Source organism: Pavona decussata, unplaced genomic scaffold (assembly GCF_977016875.1).
Source record: "Pavona decussata unplaced genomic scaffold, jaPavDecu1.1 SCAFFOLD_128, whole genome shotgun sequence".
In the NCBI taxonomy this organism is placed as follows: Eukaryota; Metazoa; Cnidaria; class Anthozoa; order Scleractinia; family Agariciidae; genus Pavona; species Pavona decussata.
The window spans coordinates 2615170-2638211 of record NW_028145542.1 but is presented as its reverse complement, the minus strand read 5'-3'; the positions used below and the strand labels follow the sequence as shown (position 1 = coordinate 2638211).

Sequence of the window (23042 nt, the reverse complement as noted above, 5' to 3'; positions counted from 1 at the left end):
AAGGACTACTCTTGCCGTGGCACCATTTCTGTCGGTGTTAACAAGCCAATTATGCCTCATACTGACCAAGGCATGTGTAGTAGACGATTTGGGAATAGTTCCAAATTGTTGAGGGTCAATTCTTTGTAGATCAGCAGGTTTAACGTATTTCTCAACAATGTGATCAGACAGGTTGGGTGTAAGGGAAATTGGACGGAGGTGCTTGTTAATGCCATTAATAGGCCTTTGTTTTGGGACCGGGACTACGTCAGCCTCTTTCCAAGAAGGCGGAAGGCGGGATTCATGGAACGAGGAGTTGAGGATCGCAGAGACTGGACCCGCCAGGAGATCAGCGTTTTCTTTTAATAACCATGCCGGGATACCGTCTGGCCCATGTGCTTTGGAGGGGTTGAGTCAGATAGTTTCATAAAAGTTGAAAACTCCGATATCATATTTACGGCATGACTTTCGTTGTTGGCTTGTGGTGGGTCAAAAGGATTGTGGGTAAGAGGCTCAAAATCCTGCATTGGGGTCAGGAATGCTGAATTGATGTAATTTGCCAGGACACCAGGTGAAAAACCTAGGTGTCGCAGTAATTTGCCGGTGTTGTCCCGCGTTTCTGAGGCAGGTGACATGCCGCTGAGCTTTTTCACCTCTTTCCACCACACAGATGGCTTACACTCCCTCAAATGGCTAACCTAATTGCTTCGTAATACTTTGCCCTGCAGATCTTACGCTCACGACTCACGCAATTTCTGAGCATTCGAAAGGTATCCATATTTCCTTTCGCAAGGGCACATTGGCGTCATTTGATCAAGTTCTTGAGTTTATCATTCAACCACGGAGGCTCGCTTCGGAGAATAGTTTTGGATCGCCGGGGAGAAATAAAGTCTAGGCCCGTCTTAACGATATTTTCAAATAGTGACACTTTCTCCGCGCAGGTCTCCACGGTGTCAAGGAGGCGTGGTACGTCAACATTTTCAAGGTAAATTTGCATTGCGTGTCTTTTACTAGGTCTCAAATCCCTCGAGATAATTATTTCCTTTGATTGCGATGGTTTTGCTTGAAGCTTGGGCTGGATCTCCACTGAACTGTGATCCGAAAGGCCAAATTTAGGTCGCTCAATGGCTTTATCATAGAAATCCTTCATGTTGGTTAGGACACGATCCAAGAAACCTTTCCCTCTGGTCGGAAAGTGAACAATTTGTTTCAGATTGAAGTTAGATTTAAGAGACGATTCGTTTAGGTAGTTTAAATCGCCGACAAGAAGAATTCCACTGTTTGGATGTTGAGACTCAATTGATGTAAGGCATTTAAATAAATAATCTTGCATTTTCGAGTCAGGAGCTGACGGTGGATGGTATATAACTCCAGATATAATACTAGAAAAGCCTCTAGGGAGTAGAGTTGGTCGCAGCTTTGCCCACAGGACTTCAAAATCAAAGACCAGATTTTTGTCGACCTCGGAAAGATTGAGAACAGAAAAGGGGATGGTTTCCTTAATGTACATACACACTCCTCCGTGGGTGGCCTCCTTTCTGTCCCGTCTGATGATATTATAACCATTAATTGCTATTACGGAGTCCAGGATATGTTGACACAGCCAAGATTCCGTAATGCAAACAAGGTCGTAATTAGCATTTTGAACAACGTGGCTTACTTCATCAATTTTTGGTGCGAGCAACATCACGTTTGATAGAAACAGCGATGGAACAAAGTTTCTTGCTTGCGATTCTGGTACACTTGTGAGTTGGCGTTTGGTGGTGATGGAGATACAATTCCCCGGGTCGTGGCCGCGTGAGTTAATTTTTGCTTTGCTGTGGTCCTTTGGTCTTGGGTTGACTTGTGTGATCTTATAAGTGTGATTCACTTCTTTGGTTTTTGTTGATCTCCCAGCCCTCTTTCCACGAAAACGTGACCACACATTCTTAGCTAAATTGTTTAGCAGAGGTCTTGTGCAAGGCTGAGCCATTTGACAGAGTTTTGAACTACTAAAAGGGTTAAAATATAAGGAGCGCTTCAAAGTGCAGCCATACGTGGCGCATACATAATATACATGGTGGTCAGTTATTTAATTGGTGAATTAGCTGTAACTCCTCATAAAAGAAACAGCAAAGGACATTAGTGAAGCAAAGTTTCCAACTTTGTCACTCAACAGTTCAAAATGATTGATAACTTTATTAATTAGGCTCATAATTTATGTTACGTGCCGTTGGATAGTAATCGAAAACTGAAGTATCTAGAGCAAAACCAGCAGGGCAAGGATGAGAGAACCAACAACAAACTCAACCCACATATAGAGTGCATGACACCAACTCCAGGAATCAAACCTGGCCTGTCACATTGGTGGGAGACAAGTGCTCTCACCACTGCTCCATCCTTGCTCCCTTCAACGGAATCAGTTTTGTGTAGATCATGCCAGTTAACTATCAAAGACATTGTTTTCCAGTTTGTATAGAAAATCAGTCTAAAACCAAGATAGTTTTACCAACCATAATTATTTATTTGAATCCAATCAAACGTGTAGCCTATGCAAAGTCTCCAAAAATGGTTGCATTACAAAAGTATATTATAATTTAGGGGTAACCATGCATTTTTTAGAGATAATTAATCGTCAATTTGGGAAAAAATGCCACACATTGTTTGTATTTTAGCACTTTTTCGAATTATTATTGCTCAATTATCTGTCAAAAATGCATGGTTATCCCCAAATTATTTTCATTTTGGATTCCAAAAGCCCTTGCTAAGATCTGCTTTTCCCGATTAGTCATAAACCGCACAAAACACCTCTGTATTAAGAGGCATCGTCCGTACTTATTGCACAAATTGTGAATCAGGCTTAAAGGATGTCCTCCTTTGCAGAGAGGAGGGAATGTAAGTCCCCTAAAAATTACTGCGTGGGAGGCAGTACCTAGGCTATGACAACTTTTGTCAATGCATAATTGAAGATACACCCAAAAACATTTGCGTTAAGTTGAGTTCAATCACAGAGCCTAATTTATTGTTTGAATATATTCACTGGATCATTATATTCAATCACCAGGAAAATAAATCAGTGATTAAAGTAAATCCCACTCCCCCTACCAAAGAATCACTTTGCTTATTAGTTCCCATGGTCCTTGTAATATGTGATAAGCTCCAATACTTTTAGGTGGACAAGCACAAAAGGATAAAAACAATAACCCTAAAGCAAACTTAAACCGCCAGTTGACCTGAGCTAAGCTAACATAAGACAAGCTTGAATTTTACTACGAACTTAATACGCTGGTCCACTAAAAGTAAGCAATGAGCAAGCTCACAGATCTGTGTAGCTATGAGTATAAGCTTATTAAGTTTGACGTGAATATTTTGAGACTTGATGCCAGGATAAAAATATATAATGTTAGAACTGTTATTAAAAAATATAACTTAAAGGCTTTTACTTGATCTTGTCGAAGCAGAACTGGAAACTGTACATGTAGAAGCTATGTACTAAAAACGCATATGGCCTCGGGTATTAAACGTTAACAACCTTGCATTCCAGCCCAGTTTTTCCTGATCGATGAAAGACATTTTTTCGTGGTACAGATTCAAAATTCCGTGTTTCATTCAAGTTATAGTGAGGAATCCTACACTAAACGTTTCATGAAAGGGCAATGAACTAGCATCCTTTCCTCACAACAACATGGACATTTTTGGTTTGCCTGTCATATTTTTGATTGAATGTCTACGTTACTAAAGATCTAAAACACTAATTACCTCGACAGATCCTTCCTCCATTTTGACAGCTTTACGTTTAGCTATCTGTGTCGCCTTCAAGTGAGATTTTCCCTGTGAAAAAAAGCCGAAACCCAACACATACTCTAACCTACGATCGAGTTGTTTAGCGCTATAGGAAAAGTCATTACAAATTTATAGCTTGTTCCCAACGCTCCTCTTGTTTGGTGCAAAAACACGTGATTGAATTGCGCAATTTGATTGGCTGCTGGCCTAATAGAGGGAAACAACGCCAGTTTTGAACTTTTATTTACACTTGCCAGGAAATTTTGGAAGTTTCCTTTTTTTTTTTTTTTTTGCTGAACTTCATAATGTAAAGAAATAACTGATTTGAGATTAGTACTTCAATTCAATATTGCGTGCATGTGGGCTGTTGAAGTGATCTGATGAAGTATTCAAGCTAATCAATTATTCATTTCATTTTATTTTTCGTCAGAAAAGCATATTTTATAAGTAAGAGAGCAACTCGCCAGAAACATAATTGTTTTAAATTTAGAGAAACATCCCCGGAACCATAGCTTTTTCAATCCTTGTTACCGTTTGATTTTTATGCCAAGTTTTCCCGTTATCATTATGAACAGCAGACAACTTCAAAAAGGAAAATAAAAATCAAACAAAAATACAAAAACCAGCAGGATTCCAAGTATTAATTTTCAGGCCCGTAGCAAGGCTAAAATAACTAGGGGGGCCGAGCAAAATGGTTAAACAAAACTACTTCCCCCCCCCCCCCTGCCCGTCACCCAAAAAAACAGACAGATTAGGGAGTTTAAGATGCAACGAGAACATAAAAAAGCAGTAGATTTAGTAAGCAAATCAATAACTTTGCACCTGCGTCACACTTTATGGTACATTTCTTTGCAGTTTTTTTTTTTTTTGTTCTTTTTTTTACGCAGACTACCGCGTAAATTCCTTATTTCTCGTTTGACGGAGGAAGTAAACAAACGAGGACAAATTTTTCTTCCTCTTTTTAAATTTGGAAACTGGCAGTGAGAATCCGACTGTAGGAAAATTTTGCTCTTGAGAGGACATATTTGTGTAGCTTTCGTCAACGCGCAAATACTAATTTTTTATAAACCAAGGGCATTTATATTGCTATCAAATCGAGCGGGTGTCTTAAAAAACAAGTAGTTTATTTCAACAGCTTTCACGGTTTGAGATTGGTTGATTTCGATCCATTTTGGTTCTTATTTCCGATTCACAAGGTAGGAGTGCCTTCGTTGCTGGTGTATATAAAAACAAACTGTTAGCGAAAGAAACTGACTGGTAGTAAACAAATTATTGAAGGTTGTGAAAAGGCGCTTGCAGCATCAGAGTTCAAGACTGATTGATCAGTGCAGATAAATCTGTTTTAATTATCATTTTTTGGCACATCGTTTTTTAACTTCCAAAAATTCTGGGGGGGGGCTCAAGCCCCCCCTGCCCCTCCCCCTGCTACGGGCCTGATTTTCTGAAGCATTCGAAGCATTCATGATATGTCAGTCGAAAAAAAATTCCCTAGGGAGACTGGTACGAGACGTTTATAAAGTTGTCGTCAAGTTGTCGTCGTCTCCTACAAAGCGCTGGAAGTACACTCTTGACTGAGGATGAATTTCGCAATTTATACAGACCCCGGTCCTTCACCACTGTGTTTGAAACTTGCCGAAAATGCTGAGGTATTGTGAATTGATGTTTTTGATGAAACTTTTCTATTTAGTAGAAAGTTTTGTCGAGAATTATTCTTGAGACTTCTTGTTTTCGTAATGGTCGACAGGGCGTTGTGAGCAGTGCGTCTTTAAACAGCCAGCCACCGCTTCCTTTGGCAACCTGGTCTTCAACAAGGACAACTTTGAACGAAGGGAGACTGTTCAAAACAGACGGCAAGAGAAGAGCTCGTAACGTTGAAAGCAGCCGAAAATATCGAAAAAGGAGGTAATGGTAATCTTGCTTTTTTAGCTTTCAACAAAAAACACTCGTCGCCGTTTTTAAAACACAAATTACACAACTTAAAATTACCTAACAGTTAGAACGCGTTTTCAAAAGGATTAAAACAACCTGAAAACACTTGCACACGAGTTAAAACTAAGGGGGAATGTTGGATAAAGGCAAAGGCTAGTGAAACTGATTTTTAAAACCTTTTTCTGTTGTTCTGTCTGAACAGGAGGGAACGCTTTCAAAGTCTGGAGCACGCCAACAAACGACTCCAGGAACAAATTGAAGAAGTGGAGAGACAACTGCATCAGCTAAATTATGCTTTTGGTTTGTTTGTGCAGCATGCAGAATGCTGTGAACAGTGCAGTAATATCAGACTTGGTGAATGAACAACTTTACGGCGTGTAAACAAAAGCCCGTACTTTTGAAACGATATTATTGAATGTTTAAAAAAGAGTGCTTTGTAACTGACTACATTTTGCTGATTTAACAGCTGACCTCATTGGGAATCCTTTTTTCTTTCAATTCATCCATGTATTCAAAATAATGAATAAGTAAAATGAAGTTGTTCCAGCCTGGCTTTGTATTTCCAACTTGACATGTTCATGATGGTTACTGTTTGATTGCACGGTTCATTAATCTTTTCACGTTAGCATTATTTGACCTTATATAAAGTATTTCGACCTTGGATGTCATGATAGTTTTGTTCCTGGTAATGAGAAACCAGGGACTGTTCACCGCCAGCAAAGCAAGGCTTTAATCCATCCAGTTCAACCTTTACTTCATTCAAACAAACTGCTGGGTTCTTCAAAGGAATAGTATCACAACTGGTTTCAGTGGTGCTGAGCTGCAAGGCTGAATTGTGGAGATATAGTCTTCACAACCTCAAACTCCAAATAAAACGGCTCATTTGCTTATTGAATAAACAAGTATTCCACCAAATACAAAGAGATGTTCAACAAATTTAATGATAATTATCATTTGCACAAAGATTAACCTTTTTTTATTTTTTTTTTTAATTAATAGTGCTTTCGAAATACAATATCGTTAGTTTTTACTTGCCTGTGTATTTTTTTTAACAGCTTTATTGACCATCACACATGTTTTAAATACAATAAATTATACAGCCAGAAAGAAATGAAAAATATGTGCAAAGTGATTTAAAGTGATAAATCACCAACAATGGAACCCTTTAACCCTATCACCTTCCTAACAATGGAACCCTATAAAATCACAAAAAGTTTACAAGAGAAAAATATCCTTTTTGTAGACATCTCTAAATGTGGACAATTATTGGGTGTCACTTTGTTGATGCATTAAGGAGTTTGATAGTAATCAAGGCTCTGATGGTTATGGTATATAATGATCATCTCTCTGATGTTTGACAAGTCAGAGTAAACTTAGCTTATTGCTCCAGTGTAATGTGATGCACTCATAGCTAACAAGACTAATGGAACATTAATTATTTATTTACACTGATCCACAGCACACAAGCTACCCTAGAGAAGGTGTGAGCACTTACAAAATCTAACTCCATAGTCTCCATTTGTGTATGCACTCATGTAAAGAGTGAGGTTCCGTGGCCTGGCTATAAACTGCAACTGTAAAACTTAAAGTGCACCGAACCCCAAAACTTTTTTTTGCCTAAATAAATCTTTGCACCTGTTCAAAACATATTGCACTATTTGGCACCTTTTTTAACCAAATCTTGACTTTTTAAAAGCTGTAAAAATTACGAAATCTAGCCATCGTCTGTCCCATGACCAAGCTAGTAAGGGGCATGGGTCTATTCCTTACTTGACATCACAAACTGATTTGCATTGTATTAAGTCTTTGTGAAAATGCATGCAAAGCAGTTTGTGACGTCATGTAAGGAATAGACCTATGCCCCTTACTAGCTCGGTCATGGGACAGATGATGGCTAGATTTCGTAACTTTTACAGCCTATAAAAAGTCAAGATTTGGTTGAAAAAAGGCGCCAAATAGCGCAATGCGTTTCATTCAGGTGCAAAGATTTATTTAAGCAAAAAAAATTTTGGCGTTAGGTGCACTTTAAGCAGAAAGATAAAGATTGGTGTTGAATAAGTGACATGACATTTCAACAACTCATGTCATCATTATCAAATGTAAATATGCAGGAATTGAACATGATATATGGAGTCATCAAAACATGTCACATTTTAATCATTTATCTTCATCTTCAAAAATTTATTAATAATTCATAAGCCCATTGACCTATCAAATGGTCGATAGTACACCACATGCAGTGACTTTATATCGATAACCCTCCTCATTAGTATGCGGTGTTTTATCAGCTGATATAACACTCCTCATTAGTATTTTTTTTTCTCGTATGCTAATTTCCAATGTTCACAAAAGCATTATTGTTATGAACTCTATTGACACATTCAAAAAACGCACAGCACGTGTTTTATTGGGTCTAAAACCACTCAGCTGCACCTCATGGTTTTAAACCCAATAAAACACTCCTGCCTTTTTTTAAACATTACTTAAATGTTTTCCAAAATCTTCTATTAGAAGTGACAATTGATTCTATTACAGTCAACCCAGGTCACATGTAAACGATATTTTTGAAATTTGAACGGAGTTTTGAAATTAACATGTCAGTTTTGAAAATCGCAAACGAGATTTCAGAGTTCCCGTATAACTTTCCCTAGCTTATTGACAGTATAAAGCTATGAATTTTTCTTTACATTGCAAAATTTAATATTTCAAGAATAACAATAATATTGTTTCCCAAGTATTTTGAATCTTTTTTTCAGTTAATGTGTCTTTTTCAGAACAATTTCCAGCGAAATGTCCAACATTCCATTCACACGTCGGACATTACAAAGAGAAATTCGAATGTTCATTTCATTCTTGGAAATACTGTTCACGCGTGACCAAACAATAACTGGTCATCTGATTTAGAGAAATGGGACAATTGCCTAAGTGAAGGAGTCCAAAGGCATATTGTTTTCTCTGTGCTAAATATATTGGATTTCTTAGTCCACATATAGATTGAAATAACAATCTTTTACTATTAATATAAACACAAACGTTTTACTGGAAAATGCACCGTTCATGAAATTCATATGAAACTACACCCAGGATCTGAGTGGCATATCTTCAGTATCCTCACTAGTGATAACATCATTTCCCGCTTTTTCAAGGTTGTTTATGTAAACAGTGAAATGTTTTTTTGTCTATATAATAAAAGGAAATTTACACGGTGGTTTGAAGATTTGAATTTTATTTTCTCGTGTTAAAAAACAGTATTTTACTTGCTGCGCTTGTTTGTAAAATATTATTTTTACCACTCAAAAATAAAATTCATATCTTCGTGCTGCCATGTAATATCCTCTATAAATCATCACAATAAAAACTGAATGGGTTTCAGTTTGCTCTTTAATATGCCACTGTTATTTCTATAATCATTTCATTATATATTTATCTGACAGACTCTGTAGTTCTATGGATAAGTTTACAAATCACACACTTGATGTAGAAATATTTTTATTGCATGTATATTAGCTTTGGAACTTTAATCTACAGCAAACAGTTCCAAATTAAAAACGACACCATACTATATCCCACCAGATTGGCCTATAGGCTTTTTTATAAGTAATACTCGATGTATTCAAAATAGTCTTAACATGCATTTTTTATCATAAAATATGAAAAACTCTTTCAAGTAAAACAGAATGCAATAGAAGGGCCATAGTGGAGACATATGTATAATATATTTTGGATGGCTAATTATGTATTTATTAAAAAAATTAGCTGTTTAGCACTCAATCCTTCTTGTAGAGAGAGTGCCTTTGACGAGAGAAATTCTATTGGATCAATGATAATCATCATTGGTTGTTTCTAATGCTTGTAGTTGCCAGTGAATATTAAAAATAATTTATGCTAGTTATAAAAACGTGTATGTGTAACCTGCAATCAAGCACTGCTTATGCTTCAATAATATAATAATTACAATTTATTGGAAAAAGTAACTGACCCACGTAACCGAGCACGTACATGTAAACTCAAGTTTGGTGTGCATGAAGGTGTATCAATTAACATTTTGGCAAACTGTTGGTAACAAACAACTGATGTTTAGTCTCTCCAACTTTCTCAACGACATTATTGTCATCACATAAGTCTTGGAGGTGTGTCGTATGAAAGTGTTTGACAAGCTTATAGAATTTACAAGCAAAAATTTACCTGTCTGATCACTGGTTACTGTATGGGAAGCTAAATAGATATACATACTGTAACAACTTTTATTTTTTACACTCAACAACACACTCAGTTTTCTTTCTTAACACAATCTTTTTACTATTTTTCCCATTTTGAAGGTGTGGGGTGCGCTATTAATAGTTTTTGGAAATTATACTTTAAAAATAACAGGGTAATACTTTCACTGAGAAAACATTTTGATCTGCAGTACATTTGTATGTACATACTTTGAAACACTCTTAAGCCTAGTTTTCATATGGTGGGAAAATCCCAGACGATCGGGGATTTCACTGTTTCCCGACTGTCCAGACTTTCTCGACTGATGAAAACTGGACATTATTAAAATCCCCAATCGTCTGGGATGGTCACAGACAAATCGGGAAGTGTTTCTATTTTCACAATGCATCCCAGATTTCTACAATGGTCGTTGATCATTCCCAACATATGAAAACTCAAATTTGTACTGTCGGGGACGTCAGCGACATTTTGAGCTTGTTACCAATCCTCTAAATTGCTTCGCTCCAGTTCCCACTTCCCCCTGACAAATAGAAATAGCATCTGCCACCGATGAATACCTCAAATCTGGGACAGACGTCTGATATCTCTGCAAAATCTGGGACAGTCGGGAAAAGTGAAATTCCCGATCGTATGGGATTTTCCTGACACATGAAAACTAGGCTTAATATTACTAACGATCCCACATTTCAGTTCAGTTGTTGTGGTAAGTGGGCCTGCAGGTCGTTGATTTTGTGTCTGGTCAACTCTCCACTCCAAATGTATTTCCTTTCACCTCGTTGGAAAGCAACTTTTTAGAAGATTTTGGTGAGAGTTCAGGGGATGGTGCTGGTGACATTTCCTCTGTGTTTTTAGAGTTGCTATTCTCATTGGTACCATTTTCTGTGAAGTTCACAACATTCTCATCAAACGAAACATGTTGCTCGACATCAGTCACAACTATGTTAGCAACATTATCAGTTATGGCCTTCACAGGATCATCTTTCTTGTGAGCATCCAAGAAAACAACAACCACTGAAATGTTGTCATTAGAGCCCCCATTTTTAGCACTATCCACAAGAAACTTAGCAACAGATGATCTTTCTCCTCCATTGGCTAAGTACTGAACCACACATTCAACAGCCTCTTCAGTTTTGACAACATCCCATAAGCCATCACAGGCTAATATGAGGAAATCTTCATCACCTGTTAAAAACAAAATAACTAATTTAACATTAAATAAATAGAGGATATTACATGACCGCGCGGAGATACGAAATTTCTCTTCGAGTGTTGAAAAATATTTCACGAGTGAGCGCAGCTCACTCGTGAAATATTTTTCAACACGAGAAGAGAAATTTCGTATCTCCAAGCGGCCATGTAATGTTCTGTTTATTGTATAAACACCAATGAAATACCAAATCATTGCAAAAGGCGCAATTTATTATCTAACCATAGCAGTGGTGATCTTTTCACGTGTGAAGATAACATGTTATTTTCACGTGTGAAGATATCATGTTTTCGCGCGAAAGCTTACCTGGTATTTCACTGGTGTTTATATAATAAAAGATATTATTAAGGTCACTCCTAGTAATATAATACCCTTTCTTTTTCTTTTCTTTTTTTTTTCTGTATTTTTAGTGTTGGTAACCTCCAGAGATCTTCTGGCTTTGCTTAGTCATGAAAACATCATCCCAGACAACTTCTGGTGTGAGGTCAGATGACGTAACGGCAGGTCAGCAAAAAAAAGACACGCCATCTTTTTGTCCCTGCATTAATATATTATTATGCAGTTGTTACATGACATATTTATTGTACTATTCTGACGATTAACAAACCAGATGTATGTTACTGTGTTGGCCACGTTTTATGAAATTCCAAAACTACTGTTGGTGTTTTCTCCATAACACAACTGTTAAATAGTTTTATACATTTTGTAAATCAGTTTTGTTACCTTCAAGATTGTATTCCTCTACATCTGGCTCTCCACTAATGTAAGGCTTGTGCTCTGCATCACCAATTGCCCGTGATACAGACAGACTTCCGTTCACCCGCCATGCACCAAAAAAAACCACGCAGCCTCCAAGAGCCTCAATACGCTGCCTTTCATCCTATTACGATTAAAAATAACTGGGCCTTTAATAAACCACAAATTAATAAAATGGAAAATACTCTTACTAACAACGGTAATAATACGTAATGAACACTGACATAGTAAATTTATTTAAAAAATAACCGAAATGGTTGAATGTAAAAGTGTTCTTATTCTTTCAAGGATCACTGTAGGTTGAAAATATTTACTTCATTTGTGGTTACTGCTCTCAGGAATTTCAAAGTTATTATACTTGTTTTGAAACAGCTGTACCTTTTGAATGTACCAGTCATACAAAATTATAATGATGTGATGTACTATACTCATAACATCACATGAACATATGACAGAAGGTGATCAGTTTGTAACTTGCAAACGTACTACAAATAGACAACAGAAATGCAGTACTTACCTCTCTATCTGGCTTGTGAGGGGACATCAGTCGAGTGGGCTGCCCTGCTTTGCAGAGTACAACCTGTGAATCTCCTAACCAAGCAACATACAGTGATTCACCACTTATTAGAACAGCAACACCAGTGGAACCACTCCGAAGACCCTGATCAGTAATGAAAACAATGATAGATTGTGAGCAAAACACTTAAAGCATCCTGCAGAGGTATGCTGGTCTAGTGGCTTGTTGAACTCAGCAAGGTAACTTCAGACTTCAATGTCCAAAGAAGTCCTCCCTTAGTCATACCTTGGAGCATTTCCTATTTGCCACAAAAGGCCAGCCAGATCGGCCAGTAGGTAACTCAAATGCATTAGTTTGAAGGGATTGTTTTGCAAAATTTAGAAAAATAATCATTCCAAAAATGGTTTGTGCTTTTATGAAGAAACTTGAAGGAAGTCCTGGGATAATTTAACTTATCCTTAAAGTGCCCCTAACCCTTCAATTTGTTTCCTTTTGGTAGATTTCCATATCTGTGAAGAACTCATTTTCGAAATTTTTTTTTTAGAAATATTGAATCCTTTTTATTTTACGAGCACTAAAAGTTACTGAAATTGTAAAATTTTTGCGCGCTTTAAGCTTCGCTGGACAAATTTTTGTCTTGTGGGCTCATTAGGAACGAGCCAATGAGAAGCGTCCGATATTTGACACTTTCTTAGCTGTGACGTAAGAAAAGGACACCAGAAGGATTCAGAAGGAATCTTATGCATGCTGATTCTTTTCTCTACATTTCGAGAGTTGCTGCATCCAAAAACCACACATTTTTCAACCATTTTCTCTGTTTACAATTGAAGCATTACCGCGAATCTTCGGATATTTTTGCACGATGTCCTTTTCTTACGTCACGCTCCATATTTGGCCGAGTGGGGGACTAATGCGAACGATAGGTGAAAATATCGACAAGACTGCCTTCACTTCAAGCGCTCGTAAAAAAAAAAAGGATTCAATATTTCTCTAAAATTTTTTCGAAAATGAGTTCTTGAAAGATATGGAAATCTACCAAAAGAAAACAAATTGAAGGGTTAGGGGCACTTTAAAATTGGTGCATTCCATTTTACAAAGTGACCAGTCTAGGCCAGCCACTTCTAACAAAATGGAAAAGCGCCTCTAGTTATATACTAATTTAACATAAAATTATTAGGTCTGGAAGGATACATGGTTTGCTGAGCAATGAGATAAAATTCCTTGCAACCATGTAAACAGGTCACCTCACCTGCAGATGAGTGAGTTGTCCTTACCTCTCGTTTAGCCTTGACTACAAAGCTTTCATCCACCTTTAAAAATGCTTCTTTCAGGGCCAGTTTTGGATCTGTACCAATGTTTTTGTTTCTGGCCAGATAGCAGTGAAGGTGGGAGGCTGCATAATTGGAGGCATCAACGCCACTATGGCCATCATAAACAGCAAAGAATGCCTGGTTGGTGAAATCCTTTGAGAAAATAAGATGACATAATACATCTCTATACTGGTGCACAACACAGGACATTTGAACTAGAAAGCTATTTTAGAAATGGAGATTTCACAGGAAAAAAATGGAAAAAGCCACCATAATCACTTTTTATCATTATCAAGCCCCCTTCCCTTAATAACTCGTTCCCTGGTACATAAAAAAGTTGTTAAATATAGCTGTCATTTTGTGAGGATTTCAAGCTTAAGCAGTAAAGAGAGGAATAAAAACACTGACATTGAACGTGGCCTACAATAACCCAATTTTCTTTGCGTATCACTCATTTTTTTTTTTTTAATCAACTTGAAAACGTGCCATTGAGGTCAGCTGAGGAGGAAATCCAGATTTGAAAAACTAAAATGTAGGTAATTACTCGGGAGAGAGCCCAAGTAGAAACACCAGCTTAATCATCAATGTCATGAATCTGCATTCTTGTACAATCCTGTTACATAATTCCAGTGTGCTTTGCTAGCTCATTTTGCTAGCTGGGCCAAAGAGTTATGCTTTTGTTGAAATGATCACTGTCTTTGTGTTTTCGACAGAGTGTTTTCTGTACAGATGAGAAGTGAGTGAATGACACCTGTTACACGACCAACTGAACATGACAAACATTACATACTTACAATAAGCGTTTATTACTTACGATAAGCGTTTATTTTTTACAACATACAGATTAGAAGCGACCTAAGAACAGCTGCTTTCAGAAGTGCTGAACATAAAAAAAAAATTTTATATTTATAACAAGCATTTATTTTTGAAAACATTTAGAAGAAAAGTGAGCAAACAACAGCTCCTAACAGAAGTGATTAACATAAAAAAACCTTTTGTATTATTTTATAACAAGCATTTATTTTTTAAAATGTACAGATGAAAGTAAGCAAACAACAGATGCTATATCTGAACAGCTGGACACAAACAAACATTTTGTATTATTATTTTAAAAGCTTAATACTTCACATAATTAGTGGCTTGATGACTGTTTACTTTTTGTTTAAAACTATGAATTGACAGAGACATACATTCTGTAGCACTTCATCCTTGAAGCCAACACCTTCTGACATTTGCAACAAAAACAACTTGACCATCCATTCATTTTGCCACACTTGCTGAAAGTTTTAGGCCCTGGTTATATGGAGAAAAGTTGTCCTGGGTAGAAGGGTCACTTGCATACCCGAGCTACCCTGGGCGAGCCAACTTTTCCTACATTTCCTTACAAAACTTGGAGAACCGTTTACATGAGAAACAAAAAGTTGGCTCGGCTGGAAGGGTGACCTGCTTAGCTGGGCCAACTTTTCTCCATCTAAACTCTTTGGCTTGCCCAGCCGGGTCAACTCCATCAAGGCGAGACAATCAAAGCATGCCCGGGTGCTGTTGGCTCGGGCAAAGGGGTCAACTTTTTTCTCATATAAACACTCGCTGAAGTTGACTCGGCTGGGAGGGTGACCCTCTTTCCCGGAACAACGTTTCTCCACATAAACAGGCCCTTGGGTTATGACAATTTTCATAATTATCTATTATGCAGCCTAAACTGAAGTGCATGATGCAGGATTGCAAATGTCCGACAACAAGGTGTAACTGTTGTAGGTTAAAATGAATCCCAGGTTAAAATGATTTCAACCTAGGTCGATTTGTATTTTCGTTTTAAGATGTAAATTACCCAATCTTAACAAAGGAAAATACAAATCAACCTAGGTTGAATTCATTTTAACCTGGATTCATTTTAACCTACAACAACATTTTAACCTACTACTGAAACCATGTAACATACGTTAACATGTGTACTTAATTAAGGTTTGAAGAAATAACATTTACCTCTGCAAATCCAAAGAGATTATTAAATTGAAGCAATATGACATGTCTATCCTCCATTTTCCTTCGTGTGTTCTTGATGGCATGAACATATGATTCATATGTCATCTTTGATTTGTGCAATAATGGAGGATCTTGTTCCCACTGCTTGCAAACTTCAACGACTTTGTTAAGAACATCTCTGGCAATTTGGGAGGCATTAAGTACTGCAAAAAATACCAATGTATTAACCCGCAAAATATCAACACATATCATATGTAAAACCATTGAATAAGATTTATATATATGACTAGTGCACGGGTTTCATACGGAAATGCTCACCCATGCATAACAATGATGCAAATTAAAGAAAAATACAAATGAGTATAAAAAAATACAATCATATGAGTATATAGCATTTTTAATTATGAAGCTAGAAGCACAATATTACATATCTGAAAGAGATCTCCTAAAAACAGGACCTCAATCAATGGAGGTCACTATCTATTCAATAAATTCCAAAGAGGTTTCCAAGATAACTACATGTAAAAATAGGTAGCTAAGGTCAACTCACAAGTATCGTCAGATTCATCTTGTCTATAAACAGAAAGATCGCCTTCAATAATTTGTTTGACAGCAGCGTGAGCAATAAGTCCTGCACTGACTTCTGGAACTTTGCTACAAAATACAATTCATGTACCAAAGCATTAACACAAACCACTCTAAGTATTCTGTACAGTATTTTGAAAGTTGAGAGAAAAGTCACTGCCAATCAGTACACCTTTAATTTCCTGGTGGGGATGTTCTTCCAACTCGAAGTAATTTACCTCGCTTGTTGAAATACAGCATCAGGATGCTAGAGTTTTCAAAGCTGTTAGACAGGGCTTTGCCAAGTTGAAACTGCAACAGCTCTTTACATATAGTTACTTTATGCTCAATCTCATCAAAACCCTCTGGAAAGAAACTCTTTGTTTAACCCCTCCCCACTGAATATTTATGGCTGTCACCATGCCCCCCCCCCCCCCAAAAAAAAAAATAATAATTGGGGTATCCCCCCATGGGGCCAGTATGAATAGTTTCTGGAACCACACATTAATTAAATTTAGAGTAAAGCTCAGAACAGTGAAAACGTGTCATGGATCTGTAAATGACCGAAATCTTACAACAAAAACACAAGGAAAACACTTAACAAATTTGTAAAAATGTGTCTTCACAATCAACAACTGAAAATATTCTTTTTCAAATTTATGGCTTTGATGGATTAAAGAGGTTTTGTTTAAAATATTGGAACAATCCTGTGGATTGGTAGAAGCGCTTTGGATTAATTCGGTGCACAAGTTTTAAGTACCTTATCAAGTTACACTGAGTGAGTTTCTCAAAGGCCAATTGCGTGTCCTTATTCACGTCAAATGTTGTTATTGCACTTTGTTAATGATTTATTGTTTTCACCTCCGATCTGTGATAACATTTTTCTGGAGTTCTGGCCTAAAAACTTAGTAGTGTAAAACAGAATAAGTTGAATATCCTTGAGATAAAATATCGCCTCTCTTTGTAACTTAAAGAAAGGGAGCCAATAGCCAATATTGTTACTTCTCAAGAAAAGGTTTTCTTTGACGACCAAAATATTGTCACCCGCAGACATGAAAAGTACCGTTTGAATCAAGATTTTTCCACCCGCACTCCCTGACAGCCTATATGTTCGATCGCTAAAATTTCAACACCAAGTTATTATGATAAATTTAAAATAGTGCTAGCCTGATTCAATTACGCTAGCAGTATCATCTGGTAAGCCACACAAAGAAGAAGCTAAGACGACCAAACACCTTTGCTATTTTAGTACGAAAGCTCACTGTAGTTGAAAAGCCAAGCTACACACAAATCCCGTCAAATGAAGTCAATACATTTGTAAATAAGAAATTATTTAGTCTAACTCACGATCGCGATTACAAGGCTGAAAGGCTGTTTACTATTTTCTAACAGTACTCAAATAGCTGTCATTTTCAAACAGAACAAAGTTGAATTCTACGTACTAAGGTCGCGGGATTCAAGACGCATTGGGTGCAAAGTAAGTAAACACACGCAAACTAAACGACAAGTTATATTAAGCAAACAGCGCACTATCTCACGCTAAAATGCCTCATTTCAGCACCTCTACTTACCTTTTATTGAGGTATTGCAAACACCAATCGATACATTCTCCCTCTAATTCGTTTACAGAGATAGGAAGCGGAGTTACGCGAACTGGTAATGCGTCATTTTCTCCAAACACGTTCGGCCGATCCGAAACAACTTGCCGCAGGAATTCTAATGTCTCCCGCTTTTCCTCCTCTGTGAACTGAACACTCATGGCGGACAGCGATTTCTAGAAGTAACAGCTTCACCTAACGTGATAGACGGCACCATATGACTCATTTTGCATTATCGCGGACATAAAAATTTGAACTTCGCTAAAATCAAAAGCGGTCGCCAATGGGTGCGTTCGAAAAGGATCATGGGTCACGTAGTTGTGGTCACGCTCTTTCCATTCCGGAAGCCGTGAAGGGTTGCGTGGATACTACTGACACTAATATTGGGTTTAGGGTACTGACAGAGTTGCTCGTAACCACTTCTGCTAGCCGAAGATAGCCACTTCTGCAGAAATCATAGTTCTTCAAGAAAGCTAGCTATCGCACTTTTTCCATAGACCCGAGTAGGAGTTGAAAGTGATCGATGCGAGTTTTATTAATACTCGTAGCACGAGTCAAGCTCGAGCCCGAGTCAAGTTAGTCACGACTCTCACGAGCCAAGTTCGAGTTAGGGTCCAACTTTTATTTTTCTCTCTTTTTTTCCTTCTTCTTCTTGTCATGTCTTTCAGTTCTTTATGCACTATTTTAATTACATCAGGGATGTATTGCCCAGAAGGACAAGGAGCAGTAATAAACTCAGACTTCCGTCTGTAAAATTAGAATGAACGAAAAAAGCCTTTTTTTTATCATCGCTGTGTAATTTTTAATTAGAATTTTTAATCAGATTTAGATTTTTAGTTTTTTACTTTATATGACATTTGTATTTTTATTTGTACTTAATTATCATTATTATTTCCACTCAATCTAGTTTATTATATAGGGCCTCTATGGATAGCAGTTTTTATCTTGTACAAAAACTGAAGGAGTTACCCTATTGAAATAAAGGTTCTTTATCTTATATAAAACGGAAAAATTAAGTTTCAGATTTGCAACATTTTTCGTTATCGATCGCTGTGATTTACTGCTTCTGTGGAAAGATATTAATAGTTTTCATAAATTCCCTAGGAAGATTAAGACCTGTAGCTGCATACACCTGAAACAGAGATCCCATTTCCACGAATGAGAAAACGGACAGTGATGAAGTATTTGACCTGCCTGACTCAAGCGCCATCTTGTTACGTCCACAGGGCACCCAGAATAACATAGAATAGAATCTATACCCTGTCGCGGGCAAAATGTAGACAGCCATGGGAATTTTTAATTTTCCTAACAAGTGGGTTGCACAACTGAGGCATAGTTACTGAAGCTTTAGTCACCAACAGCATTGAACAAACCCTTTCAGGAAATTATAGATGGCGAGAATGAATGAGGATTGTGGTTAATTTGCTACCAACAATGAATTCTCGCGATCGCGTTGACTATAATGCTTCGAACATCAGCTGGTACATCATTATGAAAGCAAGAATCACAATCACAGCCTTTGATCAAGACGAAAACGAAGCAAAAGGTAAAAAGAAAACAGAAGAAACGAAACCTGACTCGGCTTGACTCGGGCCGGGGACTCAGGCTCGAGCTTGACTCGTGCAACGAACAAACTCGACTCGATGCAAGCGCAAGGAAGAGCCGGGTGGTTTATTGAATGAAGAAGAAGATCATAGAAAAACTTCCTTTCACTCAATGTTTTTTGTAACTACAATAATTCAGGGAATAAATAATAAAAAGGAAGAGGTGCGTCAGCTTTTGTTATATGAAGTTTAAATGCTGTTTCCCGGCATATGAGCAAATTTTAAATTCCATTTCAAAGCCGGCTGTGCGTCACCCAACGAGCCTTCAAACAGAATATTTAAAATGTTATCTCCTGTATTCATATTCACAGATTGCTTTTTGGCCTTCGTGTAACGGCTAACACAAATTGAGCTGTTCGGATACCTTATATTTAAATCGCGGAAAATTTTAGCGAGCTGATGTTGGCTTTCACCAAAAATGCTAACAAGCTGAACTTATATCGCACCGCTTTGCTGATATTGTGCCTCCAGAAACAAAAGTAATATTACTTTTTCAGTGTCACGAAAAGTTTGAGGTGACATTTTGCTCAAGTTTTTTCAAGTTTTTGTTCACAATTTAATCCAAACTCATGAGGCCGTAATGCCCTCCCGCACAGATATTTCACCCAAACGAACCATTGGGTGACGCCTTGTTCAGTTTACACAGATGACGTCAAAACATGCTAAGGAGTGTGGTGCTATGTTCTTACCACATTTTGACGTCATCTGTGATCTAAAACTGAAAGACCCACGGCTAAATGGAATATAATAGCAGAGACATTTCCTAAGCGGGTAGTAATGTTAAAACTTTGCTGAACATCAGTTTTCACAAACTGTCAAAAACTTTAATGTGGCTTATTCCAGGCAACGCGGACTTCAGAATTAGAACATACAGTAGCTCGAATGAAGTCTAGAACAGATTTTTGTTTGCTTGTTTTGTTTTATTCAGTTTTTTGACAAAGAGCTCTAGTTTAACGTCTGTCCCGTGGAAAGGGCGAAACAGAACGCGAGCAGAGCCGTATCGGTATGAAAGATCGGTTGGTGCTAAATCGATCAAACGTTAAGTATCAGGTTGTTGTCAAACTTATATCCAGATGCTAAACAAAGCGATATTATTTGAGGGCCGCAATAGTTAGGGGTAAAGCATCCTCGGGGAGCCATGGGCAGATAGTTGGGTCGGTGAGGCACTGGAAAGACCAGGGAAAAATTCGGTAAGCTTCTCGATATATATCAACAATAAAATCAAATATAGCAATGCCTCGTTCTTTTTATCCAGTGTTACGTTAACTTTTTCCCTTTATGTTAGACTGATGCATTGACTATTCATAGAATGCTAAGTTGGGTCTATGTCTATTGTTGTTTATATATCGAGAAAGGACCTAAAATTCGCTAGCCTGCGAATGCAGACGTATTTACGGCTGTCGAGATTCTCTCCGCCGAAAAATCTTGACAGCCGGAAATACGTCTGCGTTCGCAGGCTAAATATTCGCCCGATTTTTCCATCGTTTTCATTTTTTCTTCACATTCACCATCTGGGTCTCCTATGACTGGGATGAAAAGTAAAACATAATTTAACAAGAAAACATGACAACAGAACAATGTTTTGAAATGCAAAGCATTTATTTCTTAAGGGCGTTGGCATTTTTTTCTTCATACATCACAACCGCCCCAGCGAAATTCGTCTCCAGAAATAAATACATTCCTTTGTTGAAAACTTAACACTCTAATAATTCAACATAATTTAAGATTTACATAAATAAAAATGTCTGACATAAATTAAAGTTCTTTTAATATTTATTTTACAATAATTTAAAAGCAAACTGCAAGAAAATGTCTTCAACTTTAGAGTGTTTCTTATAATACGCCATTATGAGTCTACCGTCGTGTGTTATGTCAAATTACAACGCGCGAGAATTTTAAGAGCGCGACGCTCGCGCGAGTGACTTGCGTGTAAAAAAGTAATGACTTTCAGTATCTCAGTACGTAGGGGTCACTTACTATTTTGAACGCGTATTTTTAAATACTAAGATTCTCTAAAAAACGTTTTGTTATCTTTTTCTCTGATATAAAAATTTATGAAATTGGTCTCCTTAGAAGAATCCCATGTGTCGGTAAATCAGTTATTTTCTCTTTTTTTTTTTTCATTTCTTCCAGGCAAAATTCCAAATTTTACCTTTACCACCATTGTAAGGAAAAAGAAAAGATTTAAATATAATCATACTGTTCGGAAAATCTATTTACAAAATACGGATTTCGAAAAAACCTTCAAACTGTGCAGGAAAGCTCGTGTTTATCGAATTTCTCTTCCAGTTGGTTCATACCATCGCCTCAAAGATAATGGAAAGGATCATTTTTCCGGTTGCCTATTCTAGATTATGTTTACGTAATAAAACTAAAGAAAAACTATGCTATAGATAGCCTCTAATTCTTCCAAGACTACTGTACAATTGTTCAGTCAATTTTGTGGCCCATTTTTAAGCCATTGTTTTCTTCATGTTCAAAACAATACATAGCAGGTGAAGACCTTCGCTAACATTTCTCTCTCCGCTTTACCCTGCCAACAAAGTCTACATTTAACCTTCCTCGAAAGAACATTTCTTCTTGGAAGATCGAAGGGGCTGTGATAGCAGGGTATCTTCGGCAAAAAATGCGGAAGAAAGCCGGAGACTTTTAACCATGGAATTTTTAAAATTAACATAAGATAAACTAATTAGATTAAATAACTTGTCTTTGTAAGATGTCCTGGTATGTGAATAGGCGCCATTTTAACGTGTGGTTGGTACAAAGAACTGAACAATGTCTATTGGCGCTTATTCTGACTGCATTCTCTGTTGTGTGTTCCCCAAGCTGACAGCTGCAAGTAGAAATGAAATCTTCATGTTAGTGATGAGTAACAAAACACCCTGCTACTGAGAAGTAAGAAGTTTCAGCTGGAAATTCAAAATCATCGCTCTTATCTTAATTATTTTCTGACAGATTTCACAGCCAAACCAAAACCAAAGGAATCATACTTGATGAACAACGTAGAGTAAAAAACAAGAGAAAACAAGGGGGCTAAAGAGGGAGATGCCCAGAAAAGCCCTTGGGATATGCGAATTTCTCTAAATCAGTTTATTTTTAGAATTTGTGTAGGCGGACTTCTCTTTACCAAGAGGTCCGCAAACCCCCCATATTTTCTCTTGGTAACAGTGATAAATCAGAGGAGAACTCATTCGCTTGACACTAAGTCACTTTTGTTTCAGCTTAATATAAAATCCAATTTGTTGGCTTGGAATGGTAAACCAGCAACAGACGCAACCCAGACAAGCAACGATTGGTTTGACAGTCAATAGAAACCGTAGCTAAAAGCAATCGTGTAACACCAATACTGGCTCGTTTGACACGGTTCAACATTGGCGCCGAACAACGTTAGACCGACTCCTCCATCCTGTTACCACTACACCATTCTACTTCCGAACAATTGTGCGCAAACATTCCTGGAGGTGAGCACACAGTGAACTCAGAAGTTGCAAGGAGTACAAAGTTCGATATTCTTCCTACGAGCTTCAGTAATCCTGAAACACTTCTCGACCCTGCCATTTTCAGTAAGGCATATTTGGCCGAGTTTAAAAATATTTAATAATGATAATTTAATAG

At 37.4% G+C, this 23042-nt stretch overlaps 4 protein-coding genes across 13 annotated transcripts in view; 1 reads left to right on the top strand and 3 right to left on the bottom strand.

Moving 5' to 3' along the window:
- Window positions 1-3878, bottom strand: part of LOC146468962 (uncharacterized) — a 35261-nt gene extending 31383 nt beyond the window's left edge. The window contains exon 1 of the mRNA XM_085123992.1: window positions 3718-3878. Within this exon, the coding sequence (XP_084980118.1) occupies window positions 3718-3738 (21 nt within the window). The 5' untranslated portion in view covers window positions 3739-3878. The remainder of the gene's footprint in view (window positions 1-3717) is intronic.
- Window positions 3879-5249: 1371 nt separating this feature from the next.
- On the top strand, window positions 5250-6333 carry LOC146468961 (uncharacterized). The gene is made up of 3 exons (XM_085124064.1): window positions 5250-5387; window positions 5486-5643; window positions 5873-6333. Exons 1-3 carry the CDS (start codon window positions 5319-5321, stop codon window positions 6030-6032), a joined length of 387 nt encoding a protein of 128 aa, XP_084980190.1. The 5' UTR covers window positions 5250-5318; the 3' UTR covers window positions 6033-6333.
- A 2700-nt stretch (window positions 6334-9033) lies between these two features.
- LOC146468960 (protein phosphatase 1F-like) lies at window positions 9034-18113 on the bottom strand. The gene is made up of 7 exons (XM_085124004.1): window positions 17797-18113; window positions 16212-16315; window positions 15662-15864; window positions 13643-13831; window positions 12369-12512; window positions 11819-11975; window positions 9034-11070 (listed from the first exon to the last, which is right to left on the bottom strand). The coding sequence occupies exons 1-7, from the start codon at window positions 17982-17984 to the stop codon at window positions 10628-10630; spliced, it is 1428 nt and encodes a 475-aa protein (XP_084980130.1). The 5' UTR covers window positions 17985-18113; the 3' UTR covers window positions 9034-10627.
- A 2892-nt stretch (window positions 18114-21005) lies between these two features.
- LOC146468959 (uncharacterized) overlaps window positions 21006-23042 on the bottom strand; it is a 31196-nt gene continuing 29159 nt past the window's right edge. For all 10 annotated transcript variants that reach the window (XM_085123983.1, XM_085123981.1, XM_085123985.1 and 7 more), the window contains one exon: window positions 21006-22260. In XM_085123983.1, coding sequence (XP_084980109.1) covers window positions 22207-22260 — 54 coding nt within the window. In that variant the 3' untranslated portion in view covers window positions 21006-22206. The remainder of the gene's footprint in view (window positions 22261-23042) is intronic.